The sequence below is a fragment of the Perognathus longimembris genome, chromosome 1 (assembly GCF_023159225.1).
Source record: "Perognathus longimembris pacificus isolate PPM17 chromosome 1, ASM2315922v1, whole genome shotgun sequence".
NCBI lineage: Eukaryota > Metazoa > Chordata > Mammalia > Rodentia > Heteromyidae > Perognathus > Perognathus longimembris.
The window spans coordinates 14,546,434-14,573,916 of record NC_063161.1 but is presented as its reverse complement, the minus strand read 5'-3'; the positions used below and the strand labels follow the sequence as shown (position 1 = coordinate 14,573,916).

The window sequence follows — 27,483 nt, the reverse complement described above, 5'->3', positions numbered from 1 at the left end:
TCTTAATCAGTGAATTATCTTCATTGCTATGGGTGGTGGTTTGTAGACTAACCTGAAATGTACACGTGCCAATAGCCACATAATTATTGCCACCATATGCAATTAAACTTCCTGAATCGCCACTCTCAAAGGGATTAAATTCTACCACATGCACATAATCTTCACAATCCACAGTGTAGGTGGCAGAATTTCTTGCAGGATCTTGCTTCATCTTGTACATCAAAATTTCCGCAGTTGAATGAATAAAAAGCCTTTTGGATACTGTCACAAAACTGTGGATTAAAGTACAAATACAATTACAAATGGTCAGTGATAGTAATTTTTAAAAAATGAATCAAAATATGGTTGGGTATTGACAATGCCATGTACAGTTCAACAAATGACAGAAATATTTAATTAAAATTTAATCTAATTATGAACAGTTCAGCCCTGCTCCACAGCTTTCCTCTTTCTCACATTTATGATAGCCACAATTATAACATTGTAAATTTCTGTTTAAAATGTATAGCATTTGAAGATGTAACTATTTTAACAGAAAATATACTCATATAACAGTAAAGACTTTGAGGCTGTAAGAGGTTTATTTGCCAAACTTACAAGCAGGATCAGGATCTGAAAATTTGTACTTTGGGTAATGGTGCTAGAGAAAAAGGTTTGATCAAAATCTAGGGATAGTTATGACTCACTTGAGAAATGCTTTAACAAGCAGGTCCAAAGATATTAGGATCTGGAGGGAGGAGTTGGACCATTATGTGTACTATCAGATTATTCATAAAACCAGGCAGGAGGGGCTGGGGATGTGGCTTAGTGGCAGAGTGCTTGCCTAACATGCATGAAGCCAAGAGTGGCACTGTGGCTCAAGTGGTAGAGCGCTAGCCTTGAGCAAAAAAGCAGCTCAGGGGCAGTGTCCAGGCCAAGTTCAAGCACTGGGACTTGCAAAATCAACCAAACAAAAACCAGGCACGAAACTTGATCCCTCCTGTGTATTCGCTGGAAGTAGTATTCCCATAGAATAACGAATTTATGAGTTTTATTATTATTAAGTGTTAAAATTACTAGACACAATAGCTTGAGCCCAAAATTGGGCTCCAGAACACATACATCACTATGTATCTCCTTATGTGTCTACCGAGAATCAGATGAGTCCCATCTGGGGGGAGCTTGTGAACTAGTAACCTTCAGGTTTGACCATCCCAGAGTGGACACGTATCAAGCTGACCCGGAGGTGAAGTGGTCACCACTAGCCATTCGAGGTCAGACTCGGGTGGCAGCCCCTCACCTCGTTCTCACTAAGTCCTGGCATCATTAACATCCACAAGGCCTCGTGGACACGGCGGGCTGCCCGTAGCCTCTCCCGGAGCCAACAGCGTCCCTCCGCATCCCGCTCCCATCTCCCTGAACCCGAGGTGAAAAATAAGAACGCCCCCGGGATCATGTCGGGGCGCGTGGTCGCCAGTAGCGAAGCTGCGAGGCCCCGGGGGCTCCGGGTCCAATACGCACCACAGAAGGCGGGAAGTCACCACAGGCTTGTCTGGCGTGGCTGTGGAAAGCCTCGGCGCGCGTCCCGCTTCTGTTTCCGGGTCGAAGGGCGAGCTCGGTGATTGGTTCCCGGGCGCTCCCGCGAGATTTGAAATGTAAGCGGCGGCGACTAGGAGGTGTTGGCCTTCCAGCTGCGGGTTTGAACTTTTCCTCAGCGGCCTTGGCTGCTTCTGGGCATCTGTGAGCCAGGTGAGTCCCGCCAGCCTCTTTCCGCCCGTCTACCTTACTCGGAGCGACAATTCAAGAGGCACAGGCGTGTAAAGAAAGGTGTTTGTGACTGCCTGGGTTGGTGGGTTGTCGGTCGTGGGGCTTGAACCCAGGGCCGAGCTTTTCTCCCTATGGCTAGCCTTCTATCACCTTGAGCCACAGCCCCACTTCCAATGTGGGAACTTAAAAAAAATTAATTATTGTCAAAGTGATATACAGAGGGGTTACAGTTTCATACATGTTTTATCAATCTTGTTACCTCCTACCTCATTTCCCCCCACCTTCCCCTCTACCCCAGTGTGGGGACTTTTTGGCAGACTTCATTCCTTGTGGCTGGCCCTGGAGCGGGAAGGTTTGGCAGATAGGCCGCAGATTGGATGACTGAGGCCCTGAGTGGCCTGTGTGAAGGCCACTAAGTAGGCCAGGAACTCAGGTTCTGTTCTCATGATGGGTTGCAGATTCCCACCCCACAATTTCCCCTACCTCCCCTGATGTTATATCCTCTTCCCAAGGAATATTTAGGACAAAAGAGTCATCCCTGCTGCCTTTTATTATGCATTTACTGATTGCCTGGCACTAGGAAGGTTGTATACCTTTCACTAAGGTTCTTACAATTTTATTAGGAGCATAATATCTTTCCTATTATACAGATGAAATTTATACCCATCAGAGATATTTAATACCACTAATAAGTGAAGGGAGGGGTGCTGGATGGGGAATCCCATCTCACATTGTCACCCAGTGACAATTTCCTTTCACAATTTCTTCTCTAGTGCACCTGGGAATACAGTTTTTAAAAACGAGTGTGTATTACTGCTGTCACCTTCTGCCGTGTTCTGTAAAGTGCAGACCGCCATTCAGAGCTTGCATATTCAGTGTTTAATTGACTGCTCACATCAAGCTGGAAGGTAAGTAGAAAGGATGAGTAGTATTTCTGTTTTCTGTGTTACTATACTTCTGCTTGGATAGTCAGTTATAAAGCCTATCACCTAGGGTATGGAAACACTGAAGGAGGTATTGACAGAAATGGGACTAGACTCCAGGTTGGAAACTAGATGCATCACCTGTTTGTGGGTAGCCAGCACCTTAACCAAGAATGGACTTTACATATTTAAATAGCTGGGAATAGAATGAAGGAACAGGGCTGGGAATATGCCCTAGTGGCAAGAGTGCTTGACTTGTATACATAAAGAAAGCCCTGGGTTCGATTCCTCAGCACCACAAATATAGAAAAAGCTGGAAGTGGCGCTGTGGCTTTAGTGGTAGAGTACTAGCCTTGAGCAAAAAGAAGCCAGGGACAGTGCTCAGGCCCTGAGTCCATGTCCCAGGACTGGCAACAAAAAACAAAACAAATAAACTAGAATGAAGGAACAGTATTTTGTGGCATATGTGAAAATTACATGAAAAACGATTTCAATATCCATTAATAAAATTTGGTAGAACACAACTATGATCATTTGTTTATGATTGTTCCTGTTTATTTTCACACAAAAAATTAAGTTGAGTAGTTGTTACATAGAATGTATGCCTTATATCTCTCAAATATTTGCTACTTGTTAAACATTTCAGAAAGATTTGATGATGGGGTTGGGAATGTGGCTTAGAGGTACAGTGCTTGCCTAGCATGCATGAAGCCCTGGTTCAATTCCTCAGTACCATGTAAACAGAAAAGCCAGAAGTGGCGCTGTGGCTCAAGTAGCAAAGTGCTAGCCTTGAACAAAAAGAAGTTCAAGGACAGTGCCCAGGCCCTGAGTTCAAGCCTCAGGACTGGCCCCCCCCGCAAAAAAAAAAAAAAAAGTTTGATGATTCCTAAATGAGACTCTTGGTTTTCTGTCACAGATAATAAAGATCAACATCAACAAACCGATAATACATGATTGTTGCTAAATATATCAGGTACTTCTAAAAGCTTTTAAAAATTAATTTATTGTCAAGGTGATGTACAGAGGGATTACAGTTACACACATAAGGTAGTGAGTACATTTCTCGTCAAACGTTACCTCCTCCCTCATTTTTCTCCCACCCTCCCTTAAAGCTTTTCTTATATTTATGTAATTTACTCTTCACAATATTCCATGAGATAGGAACTATTTCCATTTTCACTACAAGGAATCTGAGATAGAAGTGATATAACTTGACCAAGATCTCAAGTGGTAAGAATAAGGATTCAGAATGATCTCATTCTAGGTGAGTTTTAATTGATGGCAATCTAAACTCCTTAATACTTTTAAATACGAACAATTGTCTATTATTAAACATTTCTTTCAAGCAAACTGGTCATACTAGGAAGTTGATGCTTCATTTATGGTCTTCTATCTTTATCTTTACATTGTATCACAGATTATGTCTATAATCCAAATTATTGTTTTATCAATGACATATGCCCCTTTTCATCGTACAAAACTCAGATGCTTTGTAAACATCTGGAATTTGTTTATGCCACATTAAGTAGAAGAAAGGAATAACAGAAGGAATCAGAAGGTGAGATGGAAATATGGGCATGCTGGAAACTCAGGTAGTTGAAAGAAAAGAAAATAACTTGGCAGGTATGTTGGTAAACTCAGAAAGGAATTGGCTGCCTTATAGAGGCTTGTGTATATAGACTATTGGCACTACATCAGATTATTTTAAAAGTCTTTTGCCTGCTTGCATCAGGAGAAGTTCTGAAGTATAGAGATTTAGAATCCTAACTTGAAGATTTAGAAATCTTGAACTTACATCTGTTTGGCCATTTACCAGCAGAGTGATATGGGACATTATTTTCTTTAGGTACAAAATGAGAAGAATAGGCCCACTTCCAGTAAGACACTCATGAGATTTGAAAAGTGTGGGCACCAAGTAGCCCCTACATGTTAGCTGTTATAGTGGATATCAATGGCTATGTAACAAATTACCTCAAAACTCAGTTGATATAACCAGGCACTCATGCATGTAATCCTAGCTCCTCAGAGACTCATATTCTGAGGATTGCAGTTTGAAGCCAGCCAGGGCAGGAAAATCTGAGACTCTCATCCTGAACCACCCAAAAGCCAGAAATGAAGCTGTGGTTCAAGTGGTAGAGTGCCAGCTTTGAGGAACGAAGTTCAGGGATAGCACCCAGGCGCTGAGTTCACACTCCAAGACTGGCACCAAAAAAACCCAAAACCCAAAAAAGAAAACATCTTGGTGAATGTAAAATAACATTTATTTGTGTATGATTCTGTAGATCAGCTATTTGAGCTAGACTAGGTCAGGTGATTCTTATCTAGTTTTTGCCTGTGTTTGTTCTTGTTGCTGAAGTTCATTTGGCAGGTTGACTAAGGCTGCATAGTGTAAGGTAGCCTTCCTCATTCACATGTCTGTGAATTGGTATTCGTCACCTGGTATGCTATAGTCCTCTGCCCATCTCTTCTTTAGCCGACTGCCTTGGACTTCATACATCAGGCATCAGGCTTACAGAAGCAAGAAAGTGAGAGCTGTGGCTTCAAGGTTTTGTGTTGGGAGGTCCTCAAGAACACTTCCAAGGATGTGGAAAGAGAGCATTAGAATATGTTTAATTTGACTAATGTATAATTGATAAGTATGTGAAATGACTATAGTGAAATCCCTTTCTATAATTAACATATGCTAAAAAAAAGAATGCTGGGTGACAGTGAGAGGGATTAGCACAAATGGAGAGAATGGAGACTGGAGGGAATTTAAATATGGTTTAAATAGTTTACATGAATATATGAAAACATAATGAAACCTGTTGACATTATTTGAACAAAGGGGGAGAAGAAGGATGAAGGCAGAATGATCAGAGAATATTTTATACATGTATGGAAATATTTTAATGAAACCTCTAAAATATATGCTAATAAAAACAAATGACTTTAAAATAACCATCCCAGATAGGGTAACTACAGGAGCATGCATAGTACTTAGCAAATAGCTATTGTTATGGTTTATTACAACAGAAAGCTATATCAGCAGAGGGAAAAGGCATGTGGAGTCTAGAGAGAACAGACACACTCTGGTCACACAAGTCATGTTTAATTTGTCCAGCAACAGGTTATGACAGCCTGGGTGAAATGTCTGATTAGAGAAGCTTATTAGAAACTTAGTGCCAGGGTTTTTATTGGGGGCTAAACATAGAGGTACGCCCAGTGTGGTGTGTACCAAAATTCTAGCATAATTTTATTGTTTATACCAACAGCTTAGCACATGAGCTGCTTATTGGAAATCTTCCAGAAACTTAAGTTCCTGGACTTTAGCTTAAAGGATAGCAATCATTCCTGCTTGTATTAATTCTTCTGCATAGATTTCTTACGGCTAGGCTCAGAATTTTCATTATATTCTTATCACATTCTATTGGTCAAAACAAGTCACAACACTGGCCCCAGATCAAATGAGTCAAAAAATATACTTCTTTTGTGAGAGTGTAGGAGTGGGAGGAAATTGGCTTTTTTCCTTCAATTTACTACAGATACTATCATGTGTCTCGAATAAATACTTTTAAAATCCAGCTTTAATTAGTGATGTCTGTGTCTATAATTATAAATTTGCAGAATTTGCATGTCTGTTTGGTGTGAATTTTCAAAATTGAAGGTTGAATTTTTGTTATTTCAAAAGATTTGGCTTAAGAAAACTAAAGTAGAGGAAAATATGATTGGGCTGAAATTGTATTATTCTGTTTCCCTAAATTTAATTAAAAACAATCTTGGTAAATATGAAATGACCTCCTGTTCACTACTTATTTTTCTCTTAACTGTGTTGGCTTACACATGTCAAATGTTAATTTCCAATTAAACTAAAGTACTTTATCATTGTGTTCTGTTCTGTTCTACTTTAAGAGAATGGCTGTGCTTAATCAGACCTCTGTCTTGGATATGATTAAAGAGTTTAGAAGGAATTGGCATGCTCTTTGTAACTCTGAAAGAACTACTTTATGTGGTGCAGACTCCATGCTTTTAGCATTACAGCTTTCCATGGCAGAGAACAACAAACAGGTTAGTAAGACTATATTTAGGCTAACTTTTTTTTAAATTTTAAATCAAATTTTGGTTGTTGCCTGTTTGGCTAAAGTTAAGCACAAGTATGTTAATTTTTTTGCAACATTTGCATTCTTCAGTATATTTTCAAAAAATGCCTCTTCATATTACTGTTACATTTGAAATGACTCGTTTCAAAATTAAATCCTTTAATGTACAACTGAATGTGAGTCAGGAACATTTTAGGTTTCATGGCAATTCTTAAGATAAATATTATGATTATTAAGGTTTAATCTATTCATACTTAATAAATATCCTTTGTTCCATAAAAGAAGCTCAAGAAGACAAATAAAATTTTTATTGAAAGGATACTTATTGTCTATGGTATGGGTTTACTCTGTAGTATGGATTAATTATTCCTAAATCAGGTTGTATATCAAAATCATTTAGAAGGACTTTTTAAAATACAATTTTAAATTTACAGTGTTGGAAATTACCATTCTCCTAAAATACACTGATGTGTACTACCTTACCTTCTAAAGGAATCCCCATTGTCAATCATAAGTTACTAATGAACCAGAGGTGTTTGGGATATTCAGAGTAGGAAAGGATAAATGTAGGCTAGAGTGGTAAGGAAAAGCTTCCTGATTGTAGGTAGATTTTAGATAAAGGAAAAGAAAGATTTAGAAGAAGGATAAAAGAAATAGAAGGTCAATTCAACCTGATAGTTTGAAGCTGGTAAAGATACTGTCTTAACTAGAGAAGAGGATTTTTGAATGGTAGAATTGACTTTGATGGGTCTTTGGGGGTAGAAAACGGATGAACTGTTTTAATCTTATAGGTCAGCAGTTTCCAAATTTTTAAGTTTCACAGATCAGTAAAGTTTCTAGTAGACAGATTTGACCATTAATTTTTTTTTGGCAAATAAGACCATTGAGGAAAAAAAATAGCTAATATATATTGTAACACTTGGAAAATCCCCAGTATTTTACACCTAAAATTTAGTGTGTGTGTAATCTTAAGTCAAGGGAATATATGTACCTATACACATGTATATATTATATAATACTGTACACATGCCCTTACATACATATTATTCTGTAAACCATTTGATAATAAGTAGCAGGCAGCTTGACTCCTTGATCTTGGAGTACTTCAGTTTGTATCTTTTATATCTAATGCTACTCTCTTAAGCTCTCTGGAGAACTAAGAATTTGTCATAGTTTCACAAGTTTGTAACTCTAACTCAACCAAAACAATAGTTATTTTAGTTATCTTCATTCATTATTGTAACTCCCCTCTCCCATGGAAGCAACACAACTTTCATTCAATCCTGCTTAAGGTGAGTTGGAGGGAAAATAAAAGCTTAACAATATATTTTATTCAATGAGAATATTAGTCAAAGTCCCAGTTCACATAAAGTTGTAGGAAGGTAAATGTAATATACCTTCGTATAACTCAGGACCTAGAACTTTTTTTTTGTTTTGGCCAGTCCTGGGCCTTGAACTCAGGGCCTGAGCACTGTCCCTGGCTTCTTCCCGCTCAAGGCTAGCACTCTGCCACTTGAGCCACAGCGCCGCTTCTGGCCGTTTTCTGTATATGTGGTGCTGGGGAATCGAACCTAGGGCCTTGTGTATCCGAGGCAGGCACTCTTGCCACTAGGCTATATCCCCAGCCCAGGACCTAGAACTTTTAACTAAGTGCAGTTCAAGGTGCAAGGAACTTCATCAAGGATTACCATCCCTCTGTGGGATAACTTGAAGTTACTAATCAGAAGCAGAAAATTCCATTAGATTCCATCTCCAGAAAAGCATGGCTTGAGCCTGGCTCATGTAGAGGGTCATCCTAGCAAGTACAAGGCTGTGAGTTCAAACTCCAGTACTTGAAAAACAAAAACAACAAAAAACAAAAAGATGCTGACCAGTGAACAGCATTTTAGGAGCATAAATATATAAACATATAAACCAAGTCGAAGAGCCTGAAGATTGGGAGGCCAGTTTGGAGGCTGTTAGAGATCTATGTGTGATTACAGTAATCTGGACTACTATTAGGGAAGTTAAAATGGAAAGGAAAAAAAATGAATCTGATGATGCATGGTAAATAAAGGAAATCAAAATTAGAAGTGATACTTACTGGAACGTCCTAGCGAATAGTTTGGACTTGAAATAAAAATCAACAAAGGGAAACCATTGTTTGAGTTTTCAGTAGTAATTGTGGTAGTGAAGAGGAATTAGGTTTGGGAGATTTCATTGAAACAATGGTAGAATTCAGGTAGAAATGTTTATATCCTTTAAAATAACTGAATGATTCCTTAGTAGTATCCTCATATGTGAGTTTCTGTAAGCAAGCATTATATCTTTTATGTATTTTCTCTTGTTACTCCACTCATCAGTTTCTCCAATCAGCAATAAGAATAAAAGTTAAGTTTTAGAAAGTTTGTATTTACCCATTGTTGGAAATTTAGGGAAATTCGGAATTACATAGAAAATGATAATGCTTATATCAAAACTGAGGAAAGAAATCAAATCTATAAAAAGATAGCTCCTTGTAGAAATTTTGATACATTTGAAATATTCTAGCCAAGTCAGTTTTTATTCAGGCTTGTTTATATAACAGTCACTCAGGGTCTTTATGTGCTTGCCCATTTTCGACTTACTAATTCACGTAATTGTGAAAGTACAGGCCCTGTAGGAAAGAAGAGGAAAGGTGAGTTGCAACTGAGATTTTCACAATTTGTGTATGTGTAGTATATGTGGGTGTGGGTAGGTTACAGCTGAGTTTTATTTCACTGTCCCGCATATACAGCTATTAGCTCAGGCATCTGAATACAACTGTGTTCAGGCTTCTAAACACTCAACAGTGTGAAAAACATACGTACAGTGCATTCGTAAATAGCACATAGTAATAGAAGAGTAGAATTGGCTATAGATATGTTTGGTTTTTTTTGTGTGCCGTTACTGGGGCTTGAACTCAGGCTCTCATGCTCTTATTTGGCTTTTTCTCTCAAGGTTGGTACTCTCTTACTTGAGCTACACCTCTACTTCTGGTGTTTTACTGGTTAATTGGAGGTAAGAATATCACAGACTTTTCTGCCCAGGCTGGCTTAGAACCGAGATCTTCAGTTCTCAGCCTCCTCTGTAGTTAGGATTACAGGTGTGAGCCACCAGTGCCTGGCTAGTTGTAGAAATTTTTTTTTTTTATCCTTTAAACTCCATTTAGATTTTTAATTCTCTGAAATTAAAGAGGATGAGTCCTAGTATATGATCCTTACAACTGAAATTAACAATGGTAAATTAAAACATTTAAAACAGTACCTAGTAGTTTGTCTAATGGCATATTTAAGTGGGGAAAAATGGTATATAAAATAATTTGTAGGTTTATGTTTTTCATGTCTTTTTTTTTTTTTTAATGCTGGTCCTGTGACTTTAACTCAGGGTCTGGGTGCTGTCCCTGAGCCTCTCTTTGCTGAAGGCTAGGGCTCTACCATTTCAGCCACAGGTATACTTCTAGCTTTTTCTCTTTTTGGTAGTTAACTAGAGCTAAGAGTCTCATGGACTTTATTGCCTGGGCTGGCTTTGAACCATGGTCCTCAGATCTCAGCTTATTTCACATGCTTTTTTAAGGAGAGAATTTCCCTTGATTCATGTGTAAACACCTCTCAGCAGCTCTATACTGCTCAAGTTAACCTATAGTAGATTCATTGAGGACTAATGTCTTCATTGTATGGCAACTATATATAACTTCATTAGGTGGCAAATACTATATTGGCCTTTTCTTTCTTTGGAAATGGCTTTTCATTGAATCTGTCTGGAAATGATGTTATACCAATTATTTTTCACCTTACAATGTCTTACTAGGAAAGATGCAAATGTTTTCTTGTATAGACAAAGGTATTAGCTTCATAGAAAGTACTAACAATAACTGCAGTAGACTGTCACATTTGAATGCGAAGTGAAAATACCCCAATAAATAAGAAGGAACAGAGTTTTAACTGTATTTCATTTATCCATCATCTTTCTAACAGTTACTTTACTTTAAAAGGGGGAATGAAAAGAAATTGCCACTTTTCATTACTAATTTCTTGTCAGTGTATTTAATATACTAAAGAATAGGCTGGGTGCTATATATTCTTTTATAGGTGGTTCATGCCTGTGATCCTAACTACTCAGGAGGCTGAGATCTGAGGATCGTGGTTCAGAGCCAGCCAGGGCAGGAAAGTCCACAAGACTCTTTATCTCCAGTTAACTACCAAAAAGCTGAATTAGAGCTGTGGCTCAAGTGGTAGAGTGCCAGCCTAGAGCAAAAGAGCTCAGGGACAGTGTCCAGGATCTGAGTTCAAGCCCCATGACTGAGAACCACCCCTCCCCCCAAACAACTTATGTGTGTGTATATTTATTTATTATATAAAACCTCTTTATATAACCAAGGGAAGTGGATCTGTTCTTTCCTGTAATGTTAACAAAAAAGATATAATTAAAATGTAAATTTCATCAGAGCTGGTGGCTCATGCCTGTAATCCTACCTACTCAGGAGGCTGAGATCTAAGGAGCAAGGTGCAAACCCAGCTGGGGCAGGAAAGACCATGAAACTCTTATCTCCAGTTAACTATCAGGAAAATGGAAGTGGTGCTGTGGCTCAAGTGGTAGAGCTCTAGCCTTGAGCTGAAGAGCTCAGGACAGTGCCCAGGCCCAGAGTGCAAGTCCCATGACTCACAAAAAACCAAAACAAAACAACAAAGTAAATTTTATTTATTTGAATTTTTGAATTATTATAAAACAACAAATATAATGCATAATTAAAATATTACCTTTCTGAAATGTAGCTCTTGCTTTTCTCATTTTTTTCTTGTGAAATACAATCCTTCTTACGTCCATCAGAGAATTCAAGAATTGAACATTTTGAACTTCCTTCATATATTAGCCAGCTGGCATGTTTTCCTAGCAAAACATTTTTTGATTTGACCACATAGTCTCTCAATCAGTTGTTACTGGTTTGAATAATAGTATATGCTGTCATGGTGGGCACCTGATCATGAAAACTGATATCTGGAGTGCCTTTTTATTTGGATTTAGAATGTTTTTACAGCCCCAGTATAAACACGGTTAATCTAATCAAAACCTTTTCTCTCAAGATCAAAAGAACTTACATGGTTTTGTTTTAACTAGTTATAGTCAACAGGGTGAGAATATATTGTACACTTACACTAGACAGAATCCTAATTTATTTTGAATGTGAAGAGTATCATGCAAAAAGTGTTTCAGTAATATTTGAGATAAATGAATGATGGGAAATTAAAAATCTGTCTTATGTTTGGGTTATAGATCCATGAGTTGTGTTGTGATATACTGTTTTTTGTTTATTTTTGCTCATTGTGCTAATTTCATGGAGGCTAGTTCATTTGCATATTTATAATATAATAGGTCTCTATCCTAAGGACAATATGGATAATTCTCTTATTATCTTCAAATGGATGTGTAAAGAGCTGTTTTTTTTTTGTCAGTACCAGGACTTGAACTCAGAGCCTGGGCACTATCCACTATCCCTTAGTTCTTTTGCTCAAGGCTGGTGCTCTGCCACTTGAGTCACAGCTCCATTTCTGGCATTTTGATGGTTAAGTAGAGATAAAAGTCTCATGAACGTTCCTGCCCAGGCTGCCTTTAATTGCAATCTCAGCCTCCAGAGTAGCTAGGATTATAGATGTGAACCAGCACCACCTGAATTGATGATTATTTCCTTACCTTTGATGTTAGCATTGATAACTTTAGCATTGATAACTTGTAATGGTAAATCAAACATTAATTTAAAAAACCTCACCTCTATGGTTATAATTTAAGATCAACACTTGAGACATTGCATTATGGGGGGGATTTATTATGGCATAGGCAGTTTTAAATAAGAGATTAAAAATACAAGCATTTCTCTAGTCAGTAATATTTAAATGTAGCTCACTATCTACCTGTATCTACTTTAACTAAAAGAAATGTACTTGAATTCGTGAAATGAGACAATAGCTATATATGTACCAGTTTTATCATGTGTGAAATTGCCTAATTCATATTTTATAAAATCATCAAACTCTTAGATTTGACTGGGAAAATATTTGTATTTCTTATTTTGATAAGTTAATGACTATTCTGGCACTCAATTTTACCTTTTTCTTTTTCTTTTTGCATTATCTCAGCACAAGGGAGAATTTACAGTCTCTCTCAGTGAGGTCTTACTGACATGGAAATACTTACTACATGAGAAACTGAACTTACCTGTTGACAATATGGAAGTGGTTGACCATTATGAGGACATTAAGAAGACTTACAATGATTTCTTGAAGAATAGTAATATGTTAGATCTGATTGATATTTATGAAAAATGTAGAGTTTTGACTGCTGATTGTGAAAATAATGACATGATATCCCCTGTAAGTATTTTTAAAAATAATCTTACCTTAATCAAATTCAACTACTTGACTTACTTTGATTTGTTACTAGAACATACCTAGAGTGGGTCACTGGAAGATGCCAGAGAATGTAGTCTTTATTCTGAGTAGTAAAATGCCAGGTTAAAAAATTATAACATTTTGGCTTTGGGGATCATGTTAAGAATAGAAAATTCAGCCACCTGAAAGCTAGTTTTACTTAGAAGAAATATTTTGGTGACAAATCTTGGTAGATTTGTACTATTGCTATTTGCTTGATCGTGAGGATAGTTTCTTGTTAGATTTAAAAAAATTAAAAAAGAAATCAATCTCAAATGCCAAATTTGTATTTGAATTATGTCAAAGATTTCTTTCCTAGAATTTTTCTCTTATTGGCTATAGTTTATTTGACATGTGTTGTATGAATTATGATATTTTCCTATGTATTAATCATATTATTTTCCCAGATAGCATGATATTTTTTCCCTATGAGAACAGTATGATACAGTATACATGAGATAGTGGATTTTTCATTTTTTCCCAAGCATATTTATTTTTTTAATGGAACATAAATTTAAAAATTAAGTGGAGTCTCTTAGTTTGGTTTTGTCTACAAGAGATTTTATGAACTATTTAAAAATATCCCTGTACATATATAGTTTTTTAAGTGTTCAAATACTTCCTTATCTAAATTGAGTGCCAATAAGGTGGTAGTTAAATGTGATAACTACAGCTAAAAAGAGAAGAAAACTTTTTTTTTTTTTAGCAAATTATATAAATCTCTACTCTAAAACTAGTTAAAGTTGGGCTCCAGTGGCTCACTCTTGCAATCCCAGATACTCAAGAGGATAAGATCTGAGAATCTTTTTTTTTTTTTTTTTTTGGCCAGTCTTGGGCCTTGGACTCAGGGCCTGAGCACCATCCCTGGCCTCTTCTTGCTCAAGGCTAGCACTCTGCCACTTGAGCCACAGCGCCCCCTCTGGCCATTTTCCATATATGTGGTGCTGGGGAATCGAACTGAGAGCTTCATGTGTAGGAGGCAAGCACTCTTGCCACTAGGCCATACTCCCAGCCCCAAGATCTGAGAATCTTAAAGACTGCCTCGGCAGGAAAGTCCATGAGACATCTCTAATTAACTACCAAAATGCCAGAAGTGGAACTGTGGCTCAAGTAGTAGAGCACTAGCCTTGAGCAAAAAAGCCTAGGTCCTGAGTTTAGGCCTCAGGGATGGCACATGTGCACACATGTGCATGCACACACACATACACACATGTAGTATAGAGAAAATGGAAGTTTATTTCAGTCTTTTATAAATGGCACTAACATAATAGTTCTATGGCTGTCATGGAGGCCCATTGAATATCATGTCTATGTCATTTTGCTCTCTCTTACTTGTTGGCCTCTGTTCTCCAGACCACTTCCTGATCCAGCATGACCATGAAGTTTCAGACATTTATTTTTACGATGAGAAGTAGAATAGGATTCCTTTTCTAAGGAGTTATAGCTCTTTTGCTTCATTTCATTACTCAAAGAATAGTCATGTGGCTATACCAAGCTGAAAAGGGTGGTAATATAGTCTTTATTATGTGTAGTAACATAATAGGATAAAACCTAAAGCTGTATAAAGAAGAAGGGGGGGGGGGCCTGGGAATATGGCCTAGTGGCAAGAGTGCTTGCCCCACATACATGAAGCCCCTGGGTTCGATTCCCCAGCACCACATATATAGAAAACGGCCAGAAGTGGCACTGTGGCTCAAGTGGCAGAGTGCTAGCCTTGAGCAAAAAGAAGCCAGGGACAATGCTCAGGCCCTGAGTCTAAGCCCCAGGACTGGTCAAAAAAACAAAACAAAACAAATAAAGAAGGGGAAAATGGATACTGAGGTTTTTGTATTTGCCACATGGGAACCTTCCTCAAAATGCATGTGCACCATATACTTATGTATACCTCCTCCCCAAGTAATCACACATGTATACCCATACATGTTTAACCATACAGAGGTAGAGATACTTATGGTTGAAGATTGATATTTGGTCTTTCCTAGCTGTATTTCATTTGTTTGACTATGTTTTACACAGTTAATTTATAAAGGCCATTTAATAAGCACCGAGCTGTGGGAACAATAAAATCTCTGATTAGCCAATGATAGCATAATATACTAATATTTTTGGGCATATTGTTTTCATCCGATCTATGGCCCCTGTGTTAAGTTTTCTTTTAATAAGTTTCTTATTTGAGTGGATCAACTTATAGTAAGGAATATGTAAGGATACACATTTCAGGTTGTCTATGTGGAAAGTTGTCTTTAACATTCCTCCTTCATATTAATAGGAATCTCTGTTGAGATAGTAATGCATGAAGAAAGTTTTTGCAGCTAAGGTTTGTAACAACAATAACTTAGTCTGATACTTATATTTGCTCCATGGAGGGACAGTAGATAAGAAAATATATACCTAGATCAATTTCTCAAAAGTACACAAAATATAACTTTAATTTGTACTAAAGGTCTTTAAGGTTATATTCCAAGTGGTTATGAATTTTATAATGTTAAATTTTCATGGCCCTGATAATTTTTTGTGTTATTATTGTTGATTTTTGTTAAAACTTAAGTAAAGCAGGAATGATGATATAATAAGCTAAGAAGAGAACAGTTGTGGAAATGTGATTACTTTGAACAGAGTCCCTTTCCTTGTTTGTAATTTATCTCCTGAGTAACTATAGGCATCTGGGACCATTTAATGCTTTGAATTCTAAGTGTGGTTTAAGTGGAGCAGTTTGGTCCAGCGCTTGCTTTCTCATGAACTCTGAGTATCTGGAACACAGCATCAGAGTCCCATGGTGAGGAGCGGAAATGAGAAGATACAGCCACAGAGATCTGTAGCCTCTCTGAGCAAGGTCAACAAATGTCCTTTGTGAGCTGCCAGGATTCCCTGTCCTTTTTAGCCAGAAGTAGCAACAGCATTACTTCCTGTTGATGAAATTTGGGAGAACGGTAAGACTGCAAGACTTCGTTGGCCAACCAGCCTGTCGTTTCTCCCATCCTGCGCTATGGACATAGAAACCATTTTTACCTTCCATTTCTTATAGAGTCGCCTTGTCAAGCAGAGCCTCAAAAAGCCAACCAAGAAAAACAACCATCTAAAAGGTCACTAGGAGCTAGAGAAGGTCAAGTCATCTGGCAACACATATGCCTAAGAAACTAATGCAGCCAGAGGGGAGTGGTAACTTGAACACACAAACCCCTTAAGAAAACACACTGATAACTCCTAAGTTCTATGAAGGCACCTTAGTTTGAGTCTCAGTATGGGTGCCACTGATATGTCAGCTTGGGCTCAAGGACCAGCACTGGCGCGTGTTGCAACTGCCCTAGGCAGCTTTTTCGGTTGGAAATGGGGTGGAGTTAGAAGTGAAGCTTCTAAAAGGGGTGGGACTCTGGGGCAGAAAAACCCTTCTTTCCAAATGGGGCCACCGCTGAGAAAACCCATAAAACAAAAGACTCCCGAGAAAGCAAGCTTTAGCTGGAGTCCAGGATCACCAGAAATCGCCCTTTGCATCGAGGAAGATGGTCCAGGGGGTGGGTTCCTGCTATCTGCATGTTCTTCCCAGGACCTCCCAGTGCATCTGGCAGGGATGGGCTCCACAGCCGCTTCCACAAAGGGACAGCCTATGGTCCAGGCTTCCGAGGGCCTCCATGGGCAGTTAGGGTCCGGCATGGGACCCACGGTTCCTGGGGAAGAATCTACCGCCTTTGTCCGGATGGCTCAGCAGCAGCAGAAGGGAGAGTCTTTCCCAAAGGGTCCTCAAAACTCAAGATGGCCCAGAAATCACCACACAGTCTGCAGAGGGAGATACGGTCCAAAGAAGCTGGCTGCTGCTATGGAGCGGGTGAGGCAATGGGAAAGCACCCTGCTTCAGAACATTGAGGAAGCCACTCAGCACCACCTCACTGTGGAAATGGAGAAGAAACCCGCAGCCACGGACTTGGAATTTATCACCCCCCCCCAGCCGGAAGCCTACCAAGTTCACGCATGTCAGAGACACCCGTGGACCTGTTTTGGCGATTAAACAGAAAGCTAGATTTTATTCTAATAAATGTTTGCCTTAGCCACTTTATAAAAAAAAAAAAATCTTTTTTTTAACCCCAGCCCCATCCATCCCTTTAAAAAAGTAATTTTATTGTCAAGGTGATGTACGTAGGGGTTACAGTTACATACATAAGGTAGTGAGTACATTTCTTGTCAAACTTGTTATCCCCTCCCTATTTTTTCCCATTCCTCCCTCCACCCACCCATCCCTTTCTTTTACAGCTTTCCCACTAACTCCTTCGGGTATTATGGATTTCGGGTATTTTGCACTGTCTCTTCTCAGGAACATCCATCAGAATGTATTGAGGGAGTAGAACCAAAAAGCCAATCCCTAGGGAAATCACACTGAAGTGAAAAATCCCATGTAGTAGATTCTACCCATAAGCAGGTCTAGGTATTTTGTTTGAAGAGACAAGTAAAAAATTATTCCTGAGCTGCAGGTTGGGTGGAAAGTATTCCTTACCATTCTCTCTGGAACTCCAGACATTGCCTTGGAGGTTTCCAACAGACAAATGTGATCAAGAAGAGATCAGAAGGAGATTGGCAATGACAGTTATTAGGACAGTTCAGATTTCATCCATTGACGTTCTGTGTGGAATGTTACAACACATGACTTTTATGAGATATTTCCTCGTATATAAATTGACTATTCTATTGGCTCACTAAACCTTGTGTAACAATGATCAGGTTATAAAACTATCGGTCATGAAAGTGGTAACTTTTCCCATGAGGAAATGTCAAAGTATAAAGAAGCAGAGAAACTTACGTAAAATATAGAAATGAATACATTAGGCTACGTCCTTCCAAGCTTTATGAAAAACAAATTACTTTTGTGAAAACTTGGAAAAAAATTTCTAATACAACAGGTAAATTAGTATGAAACACAAATTGGTATCATTTAAATTGTGCCCAATAAAAAATTAAAACAGGAAAATGTATGATTTAAAAAATGAAAGAAAAGATGTGACTTCTAGATCTAATCTCCAAGTTAGATCTAGAACTTGGAGGTTATATCTAGATTTAAGAAAATGATGAGTCCCAGCAGGAAAAACATGCATATGAAGGTATAATTAAATGCATAAATGTATGCTAAAATAATGTTATATTAATATATTTTTATAATTACATTAGAATTAATATAATATTGGCTAGAAAGCAACTTGAGTGTGGGTGAGTTTATCAAGGTATATACCTAAGGCATATATATATACACAGAGAGAGAAAAGCTATATATCTAGGTAAGACTAGTACAATTCATACCTTCTTTTTGTTGTTGTTTTGTTTGTTTGTTTGTTTGTTTTTGCTAGTCCTGGTCCTTGGACTCAGGGCCTGAGCACTGTCCCTGGCTTCTTTTTGCTCAAGGCTAGCACTCTGCCACTTGAGCCACAGCACCACTTCTGGCCATTTTCTATATATGTGGTGCTGGGGAATCAAACCCAGGGCTTCATGTATGTGAGGCAAGTACTCTTGCCACTAGGCCATATTCCCAGCCCCAGTTCATATACTCTTAAGGTAGAGATAAATATTACATTAAATATTATCTAGACATAATTTAGTATTCAGTTTAATTGTAATTTAAGTATTTGTGATTTAGCCAAAATATATCAGTAAATAACATGTCTTAAAAGAGGAGGATAGCAACCTGAAAATCTCCTCCCCAACCCAATGATAGTCATCTGTCACTCAAGTTACAGGAAGGATTGGTAAGAATATGGGGAAAGAGTTTGCTAGTATCTCCTATAAAAAATTCCCTGGAAGCTTAGGACCCTCCAACAAATGTCAAGTAATACTCCAAACACGAGCATCAGAGATACTACTAGATGGAGGCTATTCTTAGTGGTCCACCTAGCAACTATTAGTAATACCTTATATTTTATTAGTGTTTATTTTCTACTTCTTTGATGTCCACATTTTCTCATTTGAAAAATAAACACTTATCTTTTTTATGAGCAATAATTTTAAACCTAGTAATTATTACAAAAAGAAAGCCAGGGTAAGCTGATTTTTATTAGTGATACCTTATATTTCCTGCAGATTCAACTACGGGATTTTTTATCTGGAAAAAGTTATGCAATAGCTGATGGAACTAATATTTATGAACCCACATCACCAGTGAAACTCAAGCAGGAGAATGAAAAGGTACGGAGAAGCTGTCAGAGTTCAAGCAGATTATGATTCCAGTTAAATCACGGAATATGGCATTTCACCAGTTAACTAATATTTGATTCTTTTTAAAAATTCTTAACATTTTTAAATTTTGTTTAAGTGAAACTGTTTTGGCAAATTAGTATTATATTGGAGGCCAGTTTGTACATCATACCCATCAGTGTCTTTATGGTTTTGGGCCAGAGTAACTGGCACTGAGCAAATATGGGCATCATTCAGAGTAACAAAGAAGTAGTTAAAAGTTCCAGATTGTCAGGTTTCTTGGATCTTCCTCTTTGGTAAATTTATTGTTTTGATAATTCTGGTGTTAATGTTTTATTACTGATGTATTAGGAGTTCTGATGACAAGGTTTGCCAGGCAAACAAAACACAACAAAGTGCCAGGTTTGATGTGATTTACCTTCAACTGATGGTTAGACATCTATATATAGTAACCATAACTACCCATGGATGTTACATTTATTTAAGTTTCTAGAAGTAATAATAGGCTGTTCAGTAACTTAACACATTTGATGAATTTTCTTTCCTTTTTTATTTTATTTTTTAGGAAATATCACTGAGTAAGACTCTCCTATAAATTACATGTGGTGGTTTTTTCTTTTCTTTTTTTTTTTTTTGTCTATCATGGGGCTTGAACTCTGGGCACTTCTTTCCCTGAGCTCTTCAGCTCATGGGTAGTGCTCTAACACTTGAGCAACAGCGCCACTTCTGGTTTTCTGGTGGTTAGTTGGAGATAAGAGTCTCACAGACTTTCCTGCCTGGGCTGGCTTTGAACCGTGATCCTCAGATCTCAGCCTCCTGAGTAGCGACGATTACAGGCATGAGCCACTGACTACTGATGCCCGGCCTGCACACATGAATTTTTAATTATTCAATTGGTTACACATATGTAGTTTTGATGTTAATATAGAAGGAGCCAATTTAAGTAGCTCCTATATCTTTTACATGCCCTACTAGAGGTTTTGTTTTGTTTTGTGTGGGTCCTGAGGCTTGAACTTAGGGCCAAGGAAATGCTATTCCTTAGCTATTTTGTTTAAGACTTGTACTTTACCACTTCAGCCACGGCTCCATTTCCAGCTTTTTTGGTGGTTAATTGGAGTTAAGGGTCTCACGGAATTTCCTACCTAGGATGGCTTTGAACGGATTTGAGCCTCCTAGGTAGCTAGGCTTACAGGCGTGAGCCATCAGCACCCGGCCTTACATTATCATTTTGTGTATTCCTTTCTGGTATAAGAAAATATCCCAAATCTATCTTCAGTGTTTCCTGTTCAGATTACCAATTAATAACCAAACTAATTGTTAATTTGATAAATAGTGATTTCTAATAATTTTACTTAAATTGATTTTTAAAATGTTTTCATTCTTTATTTTTTGGTGCTGTTACTAGGGATTGAACTCAGAACTCAGGGCCTGGGCACTGTCCATTAGCTTTTTTTTTTTTTTTTTTTTGTTCAAAGCTAGCACTCTGCCACTTGAGCCACAGATCTACTTCCATTTGTAATTGTGGGACTGTTTGAGAGAATTGGAGAGGGTAGAAGAAGAAAGTAAATGTTCAAGGATGAACAATACTTAATATGTACATATGAAGATAACATAATGAAACTCAATTAAAGCCGTTAAATAATATGTCATGGGGAAAATGCGTGTAAGTGAGGAGGTCAATCTGATTACACAATATGCATGTGTTAAATGCCATGGGGAAACCTATGAACAATTAACATACACTTAAAAATTGAGTGACAGGAATGTAAAACAGAACCTATTTGAGTATGGAGGTACAGGTGAGAGCAGGGAGAGTGAACATGTCAACATAATTTATGTATACACACACACACACACACACACACACACACACATATTTGCCAGTCCTGGGGCTTGAACTCAGGGCCTGGCTTCTTTTTTGCTCAAGGCTAGCACTCTACCACTTGAGCAACAGCTCCACTTCCAGCTTTTTCTATATATGTGGTGCTGAGGAATCAAGCCTGAGGGCTTCATGAACACAAGGCGAGCACTTTACCACTAGGCCATATTCCCCGCCCCTTTATGTATATTTCTAAAAATATAAAAATGAAGCCTGTTAAGATTGGTTTTTTTTTTTTTTGAGGGGGGGGATGAGGGAGAGTGACTGAAGGGGTGAATCTGATCAAGGTTTATTGTATGCATATGTGAACATGGCAAAGTAAAATCATCTTGTATAACTAGTTCATGCTTATTTTTAAAATCTAATAAAAAATAAAAGAAATATCTACATTGGCTTTATGATAAAGATATATTTTGAAGCCAAGCACTGGTGGTTCATGTCTATACTACTAACTAGATACTCAGGAGGCTGAAATCCGAGGATGGTGGTTCAAAGGACAGCCCAACAGCCTGAGCAAAAAACCCCAAGAAATTTTTATTTCCAATTAACTAGCAAAGAGCCAAGAGTGAAATTTGGCTCAAGTAGTATAGCACTAGGCTTGAGCTGAAGAGCCAAGTGAGAGCTCAGTCTCTTGAGATCAAGCCCTAGTACCAGCCTACCCCCCACCCCCTGCACACGCACGCATGCACGCACAGGCATTTTGATTATTGAATGTGCTTACAACTTCTAGAGAAGACTTGTCAAGTAAAAGAATAGAATGAATTTAATAAATAATTTTTTGTTTATTTTACTTTATTTACTTTTTCCAAAGGTAGTAATGCTGCTTCAGAAGTTCTAAAGTCTGAAGAGGAAGGAGGATGGACCAAAGGTCCACAAATCATTAATTAAATAAAATTCATCAGTATACTAGTTCAAATTCAGTTTTTTGTCCTCTATGTCAGCATTAATATGAAAAGCAAAGAAAGTAAAAGAGTGCCTATATACTCTATAAATTTTTTCAATTTAGGAAAACTTCCTTCAACTGTAGGTTGATTATTTACATATCAATAAGAATGTAGGGACAGAAAAAGAAACTAAGACCTGTCAGAAACCTTAAATAAAAGTGTCAAATTTCTTAAGAAACATAGCAGATACTTTGTGCTATGGATAGAACTAGTTAATTAAGCAAAGAGAACAATTTCCTTATTTGGTAAAGCTTAGTTTTGTGCATTTTTTTCCCCATGTAGGCCTTTGCCAACTGTTCTTATATGGATTGCTTATCTAAAGAAAGTCCTTAAAACTCACATGCACCTACAAGAGCAAGGAAACACCCTACCTGTCATGTTGTCTTATCACAATGATAAACATAGATGTCCAGTGGTAGCTGTGGATTAAAACACTCCATCTGTGAGGACTACAAGATATTCCCCCATGATGCTTGCCCAGGTTCAAAACCACAAGGGTGGAACTTGTTAGCTTTGAAGAGCAAGTTATAGGTGTGCAAGGCTCAGGTCTGATTTTGTGCTCAATAAGGATCCATTATAGGCTTCATTACTTTTGGGCAGGAGAAACAGGGAAACAGATTCCATTAAGTGTCAGAAATGTAAAAGTGTTCCTTCTTACAGTGTTTTTTGTTGTTTGTTTGTTTTTGGCAGTCTAGGGCTTGAACTCTGTCTGGGTCTTGCCGCTGCCCGTGAGCTCTTCAATTCAAGGCGAGCTCTCTACCACTTGGGTCACAGCACCACTTTTGGTTTTCTGGTGGCTAATTGGAGATCAGAGTCTCACGGGGACCTTCCTGCCCAGACTGGCTTTGAACCATAACCCTCACATCTCAGCCCCCTGAGTAGCTAAGAGTACAGGTGTGAGCCACTGGCCCCTGGCACCCAGCTTCTTATTCCAGTTAAACATCACTTTTTTCTCTGCATTGATGTTTCTTTTTTTCTGGCAGATAGTGTTGCTCTTTTCCAAATGTCAAAGATAAAGAGGAGATGACTAGTTTAGACAATTATAGGGCAGAGTTAAAAATCTAAATATTTGCTTTCATAGCTGTCATGAAACAGTAGAAGGATTAAGGAAATTAATCTATCAGAAAATATTATGACCCATTACAGAGAATTAGAATAGAATGATACAGCATTATGAGAGTGTAAAAAAGAAAAGTATGTGAATGTCTACTTTAGACTGAGCTATGGTGCAAGTGGTACAGTGCTTGGCTGGTAAGTTTAAGGCACCGAGTTTAAAAATATTGTGGTTGAAGGGAAGGTATTTTTAGTAGAAGATCACAAATGCTCAATAGCTTTGTCCATAAGATGATAGAAAATGATGTTTATTGAAATGAATTCCAAGAAATGGAAACATCAGTTTTTTTTTGTAATTTTGGTTCCCCCCACCTTTTGTCTGTGTTTTTAAATTTGTTTATCTGTCTGAGGGAGGTTAAGGGGGAGCACAGAAATGGTGAGACAAAGGATAAATAAATGCAGCCAGTGATACTCAATAGACACTGTGTTGAAAACGCACTATTCGATGTGTGGGGAAGGAGAGATTGGGAGAGGAGAAAAAGGGAAGAGATGATATTGTTCAAAAAGAAATGTACTCATTACCTGACTGACTCATAACCCTTCTGTACATCACCTTTACAATAAAAAATACTGTGATCAGGCTGGGGATATGGCTTAGGTGTACCATGCATAAATTGGAATTGCAATCCTCCAGATCTCAGCTTTTTGAGTAGCTAGAATTATAAGTGTAACCAGTGGCAGTGTGTGTGTATGTGTGTATGTGTGTGTGTGTGTGTACAATACCAATGTAAAGGAGATAGGAAAAGACTTTTAACTTTTAAACAAATATTATGAATAATACTTCGTAGCAACTATGGGTACTGTCATTTTTTTTTTAAGAACATCTCTTCATTCTAGTAGACAATTTACTTGCCTGAATGGTTGCCAATATTGTACTTTATCTCCTTGTGGGTATACAGCTGCTGATATCTGTTCCTATGGCTTCCTTTCACTGCCCTGTTAGCTTGTAGGTCTCCCTTCCTCCTACTGTATTTGGTGGTCAACTAAAGATCTTAGGTGAGATGGAGCTTATTCTGTTCCTGGTTTTCTGGTTTATAGGGATTCTCCTGTGTTTTCCAGTTGTGCTTCCAGCTTCAGACTGTCACTCTTCAATTTTCTGCTGACTTTGCTACATGCAGTTGTGAAATGCATTCAGTAAAGCAGACCTTCAGGCTTATAGCTCTGGCTTGTTGTAGAACAGGTTTATTTTGGGGGGAGAGGGTGTTTCTGATTTTTACCTGATTTTTTAAAATAGACCTGGGCTCTCCCCTAGGCTTGTGTAGCTAACTGCCTACCAGAAATTTGGGCTGTTCATGCCCTCATTTGTTGATAGGACTTCACTCCTGTAAATCTCCAACTACTTTCCTCATGTTTAGTCACTTCCATTTGCTTTACTTGTAGCCCTGGGTCTTGAGTGTACTCTTTGGCCAGTCAACCAGGAGTTTAATCTACATTACCTTCTTGTTGCAGCTATTTTAAAATGAGCTTTCCTCCAGCTTCTGGACACTTTGTACTTTTTAAGTGTTTATTGACCATGGCAATGTTAATATCTGTACGATTCACAGTCACTTCTTCCCTCATTACTGAATGTTTCAGAGCCCCCAATAATCATAAGCTTGAATTATTTTTTCTTCTTTGAGTTCTTTTTTGCTAAATTCTCCATCTTGTGTCAGTCTTTGGATGTTTTCTAGTATTTGTAGAGTTCTATTTAATTTTTTTTTAATTTAATGGAAGTTAACACAATTACTTAATTCCTCAATAGTAGAAGATGCCAAACCTTGAATACCTATAAATTAGAAAATATTACTAAATGCCCTAATTTGTCATTTGAGTTTGAAATATCTTATGTCTTTCTCAAATTTCATTTATCTTGTGTTTAAATGGGGGCCAGTCACTCTACTTGAGGGCAGTTTCATGTCAACATCAGTTAATAACAGCTGGTGTTAACTTCTTAAAACAGTTATTGGATAATATGAAAATTCTCAAAAGTTTAAACATTTAACTTTTTTTTTTTTTTTGCCAGTCCTGGGGCTTGGACTCAGGGCCTGAGCACTGTCCCTGGCTTCTTTTTTGCTCAAGGCTAGCACTCTGCCACTTGAGCCACAGCGCCACTTCTGGCCATTTTCTATATATGTGGTGCTGGGGAATGGAACCCAGGGCTTCATGTACAAGAGGCAAGCGCTCTTGCCACTAGGCCATATCCCCAGCCCCTAAACGTTTAACTTTAGCCCTTATGTCTGACATTGCAAGAGGAAAGTAGACCACTTGACTCCTGCTTCAAGCTTCTGGGAGCTTTATTATTGGCTACTGTTTAGTGGCAGATGTATGTAGGAAACTGAGATAAAGCCACTTAGAGAAGAAAACCTGAACTACAATTTTTATATCATTTTCTATGATCTGTTTTCCTACATAGTTTCTTTTATTTATGTATTTTAAAGAAAATAACTTTTTTTTACGTAGGTCCAGCTACTAGCAAGGAAAATTGTCTTTTCATATTTAAACTTGCTAGTGAATTCGAAGAATGACCTGGCTCTGGCTCATATTCTCAATATTCCTGATAGAGGACTTGGAAAAGAAGCCTTCACTGATTTGAAACATGCTGCTCAGGAGAAACAGATGTCTATCTTTTTGGTATGGAAGTGTTGATCTGTGTAGCTTAATGTAGTGTACTTGTAACTATGATAAAAACAACTTTTACATGGTAAATTTCTATTTTATCTCTGTATTTAAAAATCCATGGCAGGTTCCGCCTCCCTTCCTCCCCCCCCGCCACTATATCTTTTAAGTTTGGTAAAGAAGAAATTCTCTAAATTAGTGTTTCCCTACTCTGTACCTTGAGAATACAAACTCTGGTAAGTTGTGGTTTTTTTCTTTTTTTGATTGAGACTGGATTTTGCTATGTAATCCAGTGCTGGGAATGTAGATTTGCACCTCCATGCCCAACTTCAATACATTTCTTGAACAGATGTTTCTAAAGGCAGAAAGTCTCTGTTAAATGCTCCCTTCATAGATTATTCCAAGGGCAAATTAAATCTTCCTGATGACTTACAAAGCACTGTTGGTATATCATGATCTCTGAGAAAATAACTTCTAAGAGTTTCTGAAGTTATTTGCCCATGAAACTTCTTTCAAATTATTGACATCTCGTTGGGCCTGTCTTTCTTAGAATCATAGCTTAGAAAATGCTGTTAGAGCATTTTATCTTTGATGGAGATATTCTTCTGTGTAGTCATAATATGTGCATGTTTAATTATTGTAGAGACAAGCCTTTATAACTACATGATGTGACTGCTGGATGGAATTTAGTGAGTCTAGTCTAAGTACTGAAACAGACTAATTCACTTATTTAACAGATCAATTAACACTGAAAAGTAGTTTTTTTTATGAGATAATTTTGATAGTCATCAGGCTAAATGAATCATAAGCAGATTCCTTATAATCAATGATCTATATATTTAATCTTTAATTTGTTTCCACATGTAATTGGTATAATTGCTACTGTTGTTAGCATGAATTTTGCATGGTTTTTCCTGTGGTAGGGGCCATAAAACATGACACATTTTACCTGAAAATTTAGAATTGTATAGATTTATGTAGCTTCATAAGTTAAATTGCCATTTTAACTCAGTAAACTTTAAATATAACTAAATCATTCATTTCATTCATAGGTGGCTACGTCATTTATTAGAACAATAGAGCTTGGAGGGAAAGGTTATGCACCATCATCATCTGATCCTTTAAGGACCCATATAAAGGGATTGTCCAATTTTATTAATTTCATTGACAAATTAGATGAGATTCTTGGAGAAGTACCAAATCCAAGGTAATGGTTTTTCATAAGTTACCAGTGTATTATTCATTGATCTTTAAAACCTCACAACATTAGTAGGAATGAAAGAGATACTGAAATGACCAAGCATCCTCACACCAAAAGTGGGGAGAACAAAACTATCTAGATGAATAAATCACAATTCCATTGACTTCCTCCTTAAATTTCTGCCTCATTATTCTATAATTTTTGCTGAAATTTAAAGGCATATGTAAACTAAACTTGATTAAGAGTGAAGGTACTCCATAACTTTATTTAGAAGAAATTCACTTTTAACAACTGGAAATAAACTGAATAGATTAATTATTTTCATTTAATGTTTCCTTCACTAATAAAGGAAACTGACTTTGACCCTGGGGATGTAAGTGATTGAAAAGAGTTGGCACTATAGCTTCAAA

The 27,483-nt window shown here is 37.6% G+C and overlaps 2 protein-coding genes across 10 annotated transcripts in view; one reads left to right on the top strand and one right to left on the bottom strand.

Annotated features, from left to right (window-relative positions):
- Positions 1–1,625, bottom strand: part of Nup37 (nucleoporin 37) — a 32,488-nt gene extending 30,863 nt beyond the window's left edge. Inside the window, exons 1-2 of the mRNA XM_048357206.1 lie at positions 1,501–1,625; positions 53–272 (exon numbers count right to left, since the gene is read on the bottom strand). Of these exons, the coding sequence (XP_048213163.1) occupies positions 53–220 (168 nt within the window). The 5' untranslated portion in view covers positions 221–272; positions 1,501–1,625. The remainder of the gene's footprint in view (positions 1–52; positions 273–1,500) is intronic.
- Positions 1,626–1,705: 80 nt separating this feature from the next.
- Positions 1,706–27,483, top strand: part of LOC125359410 (PARP1 binding protein) — a 43,457-nt gene continuing 17,679 nt past the window's right edge. The window contains exons 1-7 of one of the 9 annotated variants that reach the window (XM_048357153.1): positions 2,511–2,654; positions 4,155–4,261; positions 6,561–6,716; positions 12,880–13,113; positions 19,228–19,332; positions 25,717–25,887; positions 26,925–27,079. In XM_048357153.1, coding sequence (XP_048213110.1) covers positions 4,241–4,261; positions 6,561–6,716; positions 12,880–13,113; positions 19,228–19,332; positions 25,717–25,887; positions 26,925–27,079 — 842 coding nt within the window. In that variant the 5' untranslated portion in view covers positions 2,511–2,654; positions 4,155–4,240. Of the gene's footprint in view, positions 1,729–2,510; positions 2,655–3,605; positions 3,643–4,126; positions 4,293–6,560; positions 6,717–12,879; positions 13,114–15,829; positions 16,187–19,227; positions 19,333–25,716; positions 25,888–26,924; positions 27,080–27,483 lie in introns of those variants that run through there. The other 8 variants (XM_048357136.1, XM_048357167.1, XM_048357175.1 and 5 more) reach the window with 8 other exon arrangements.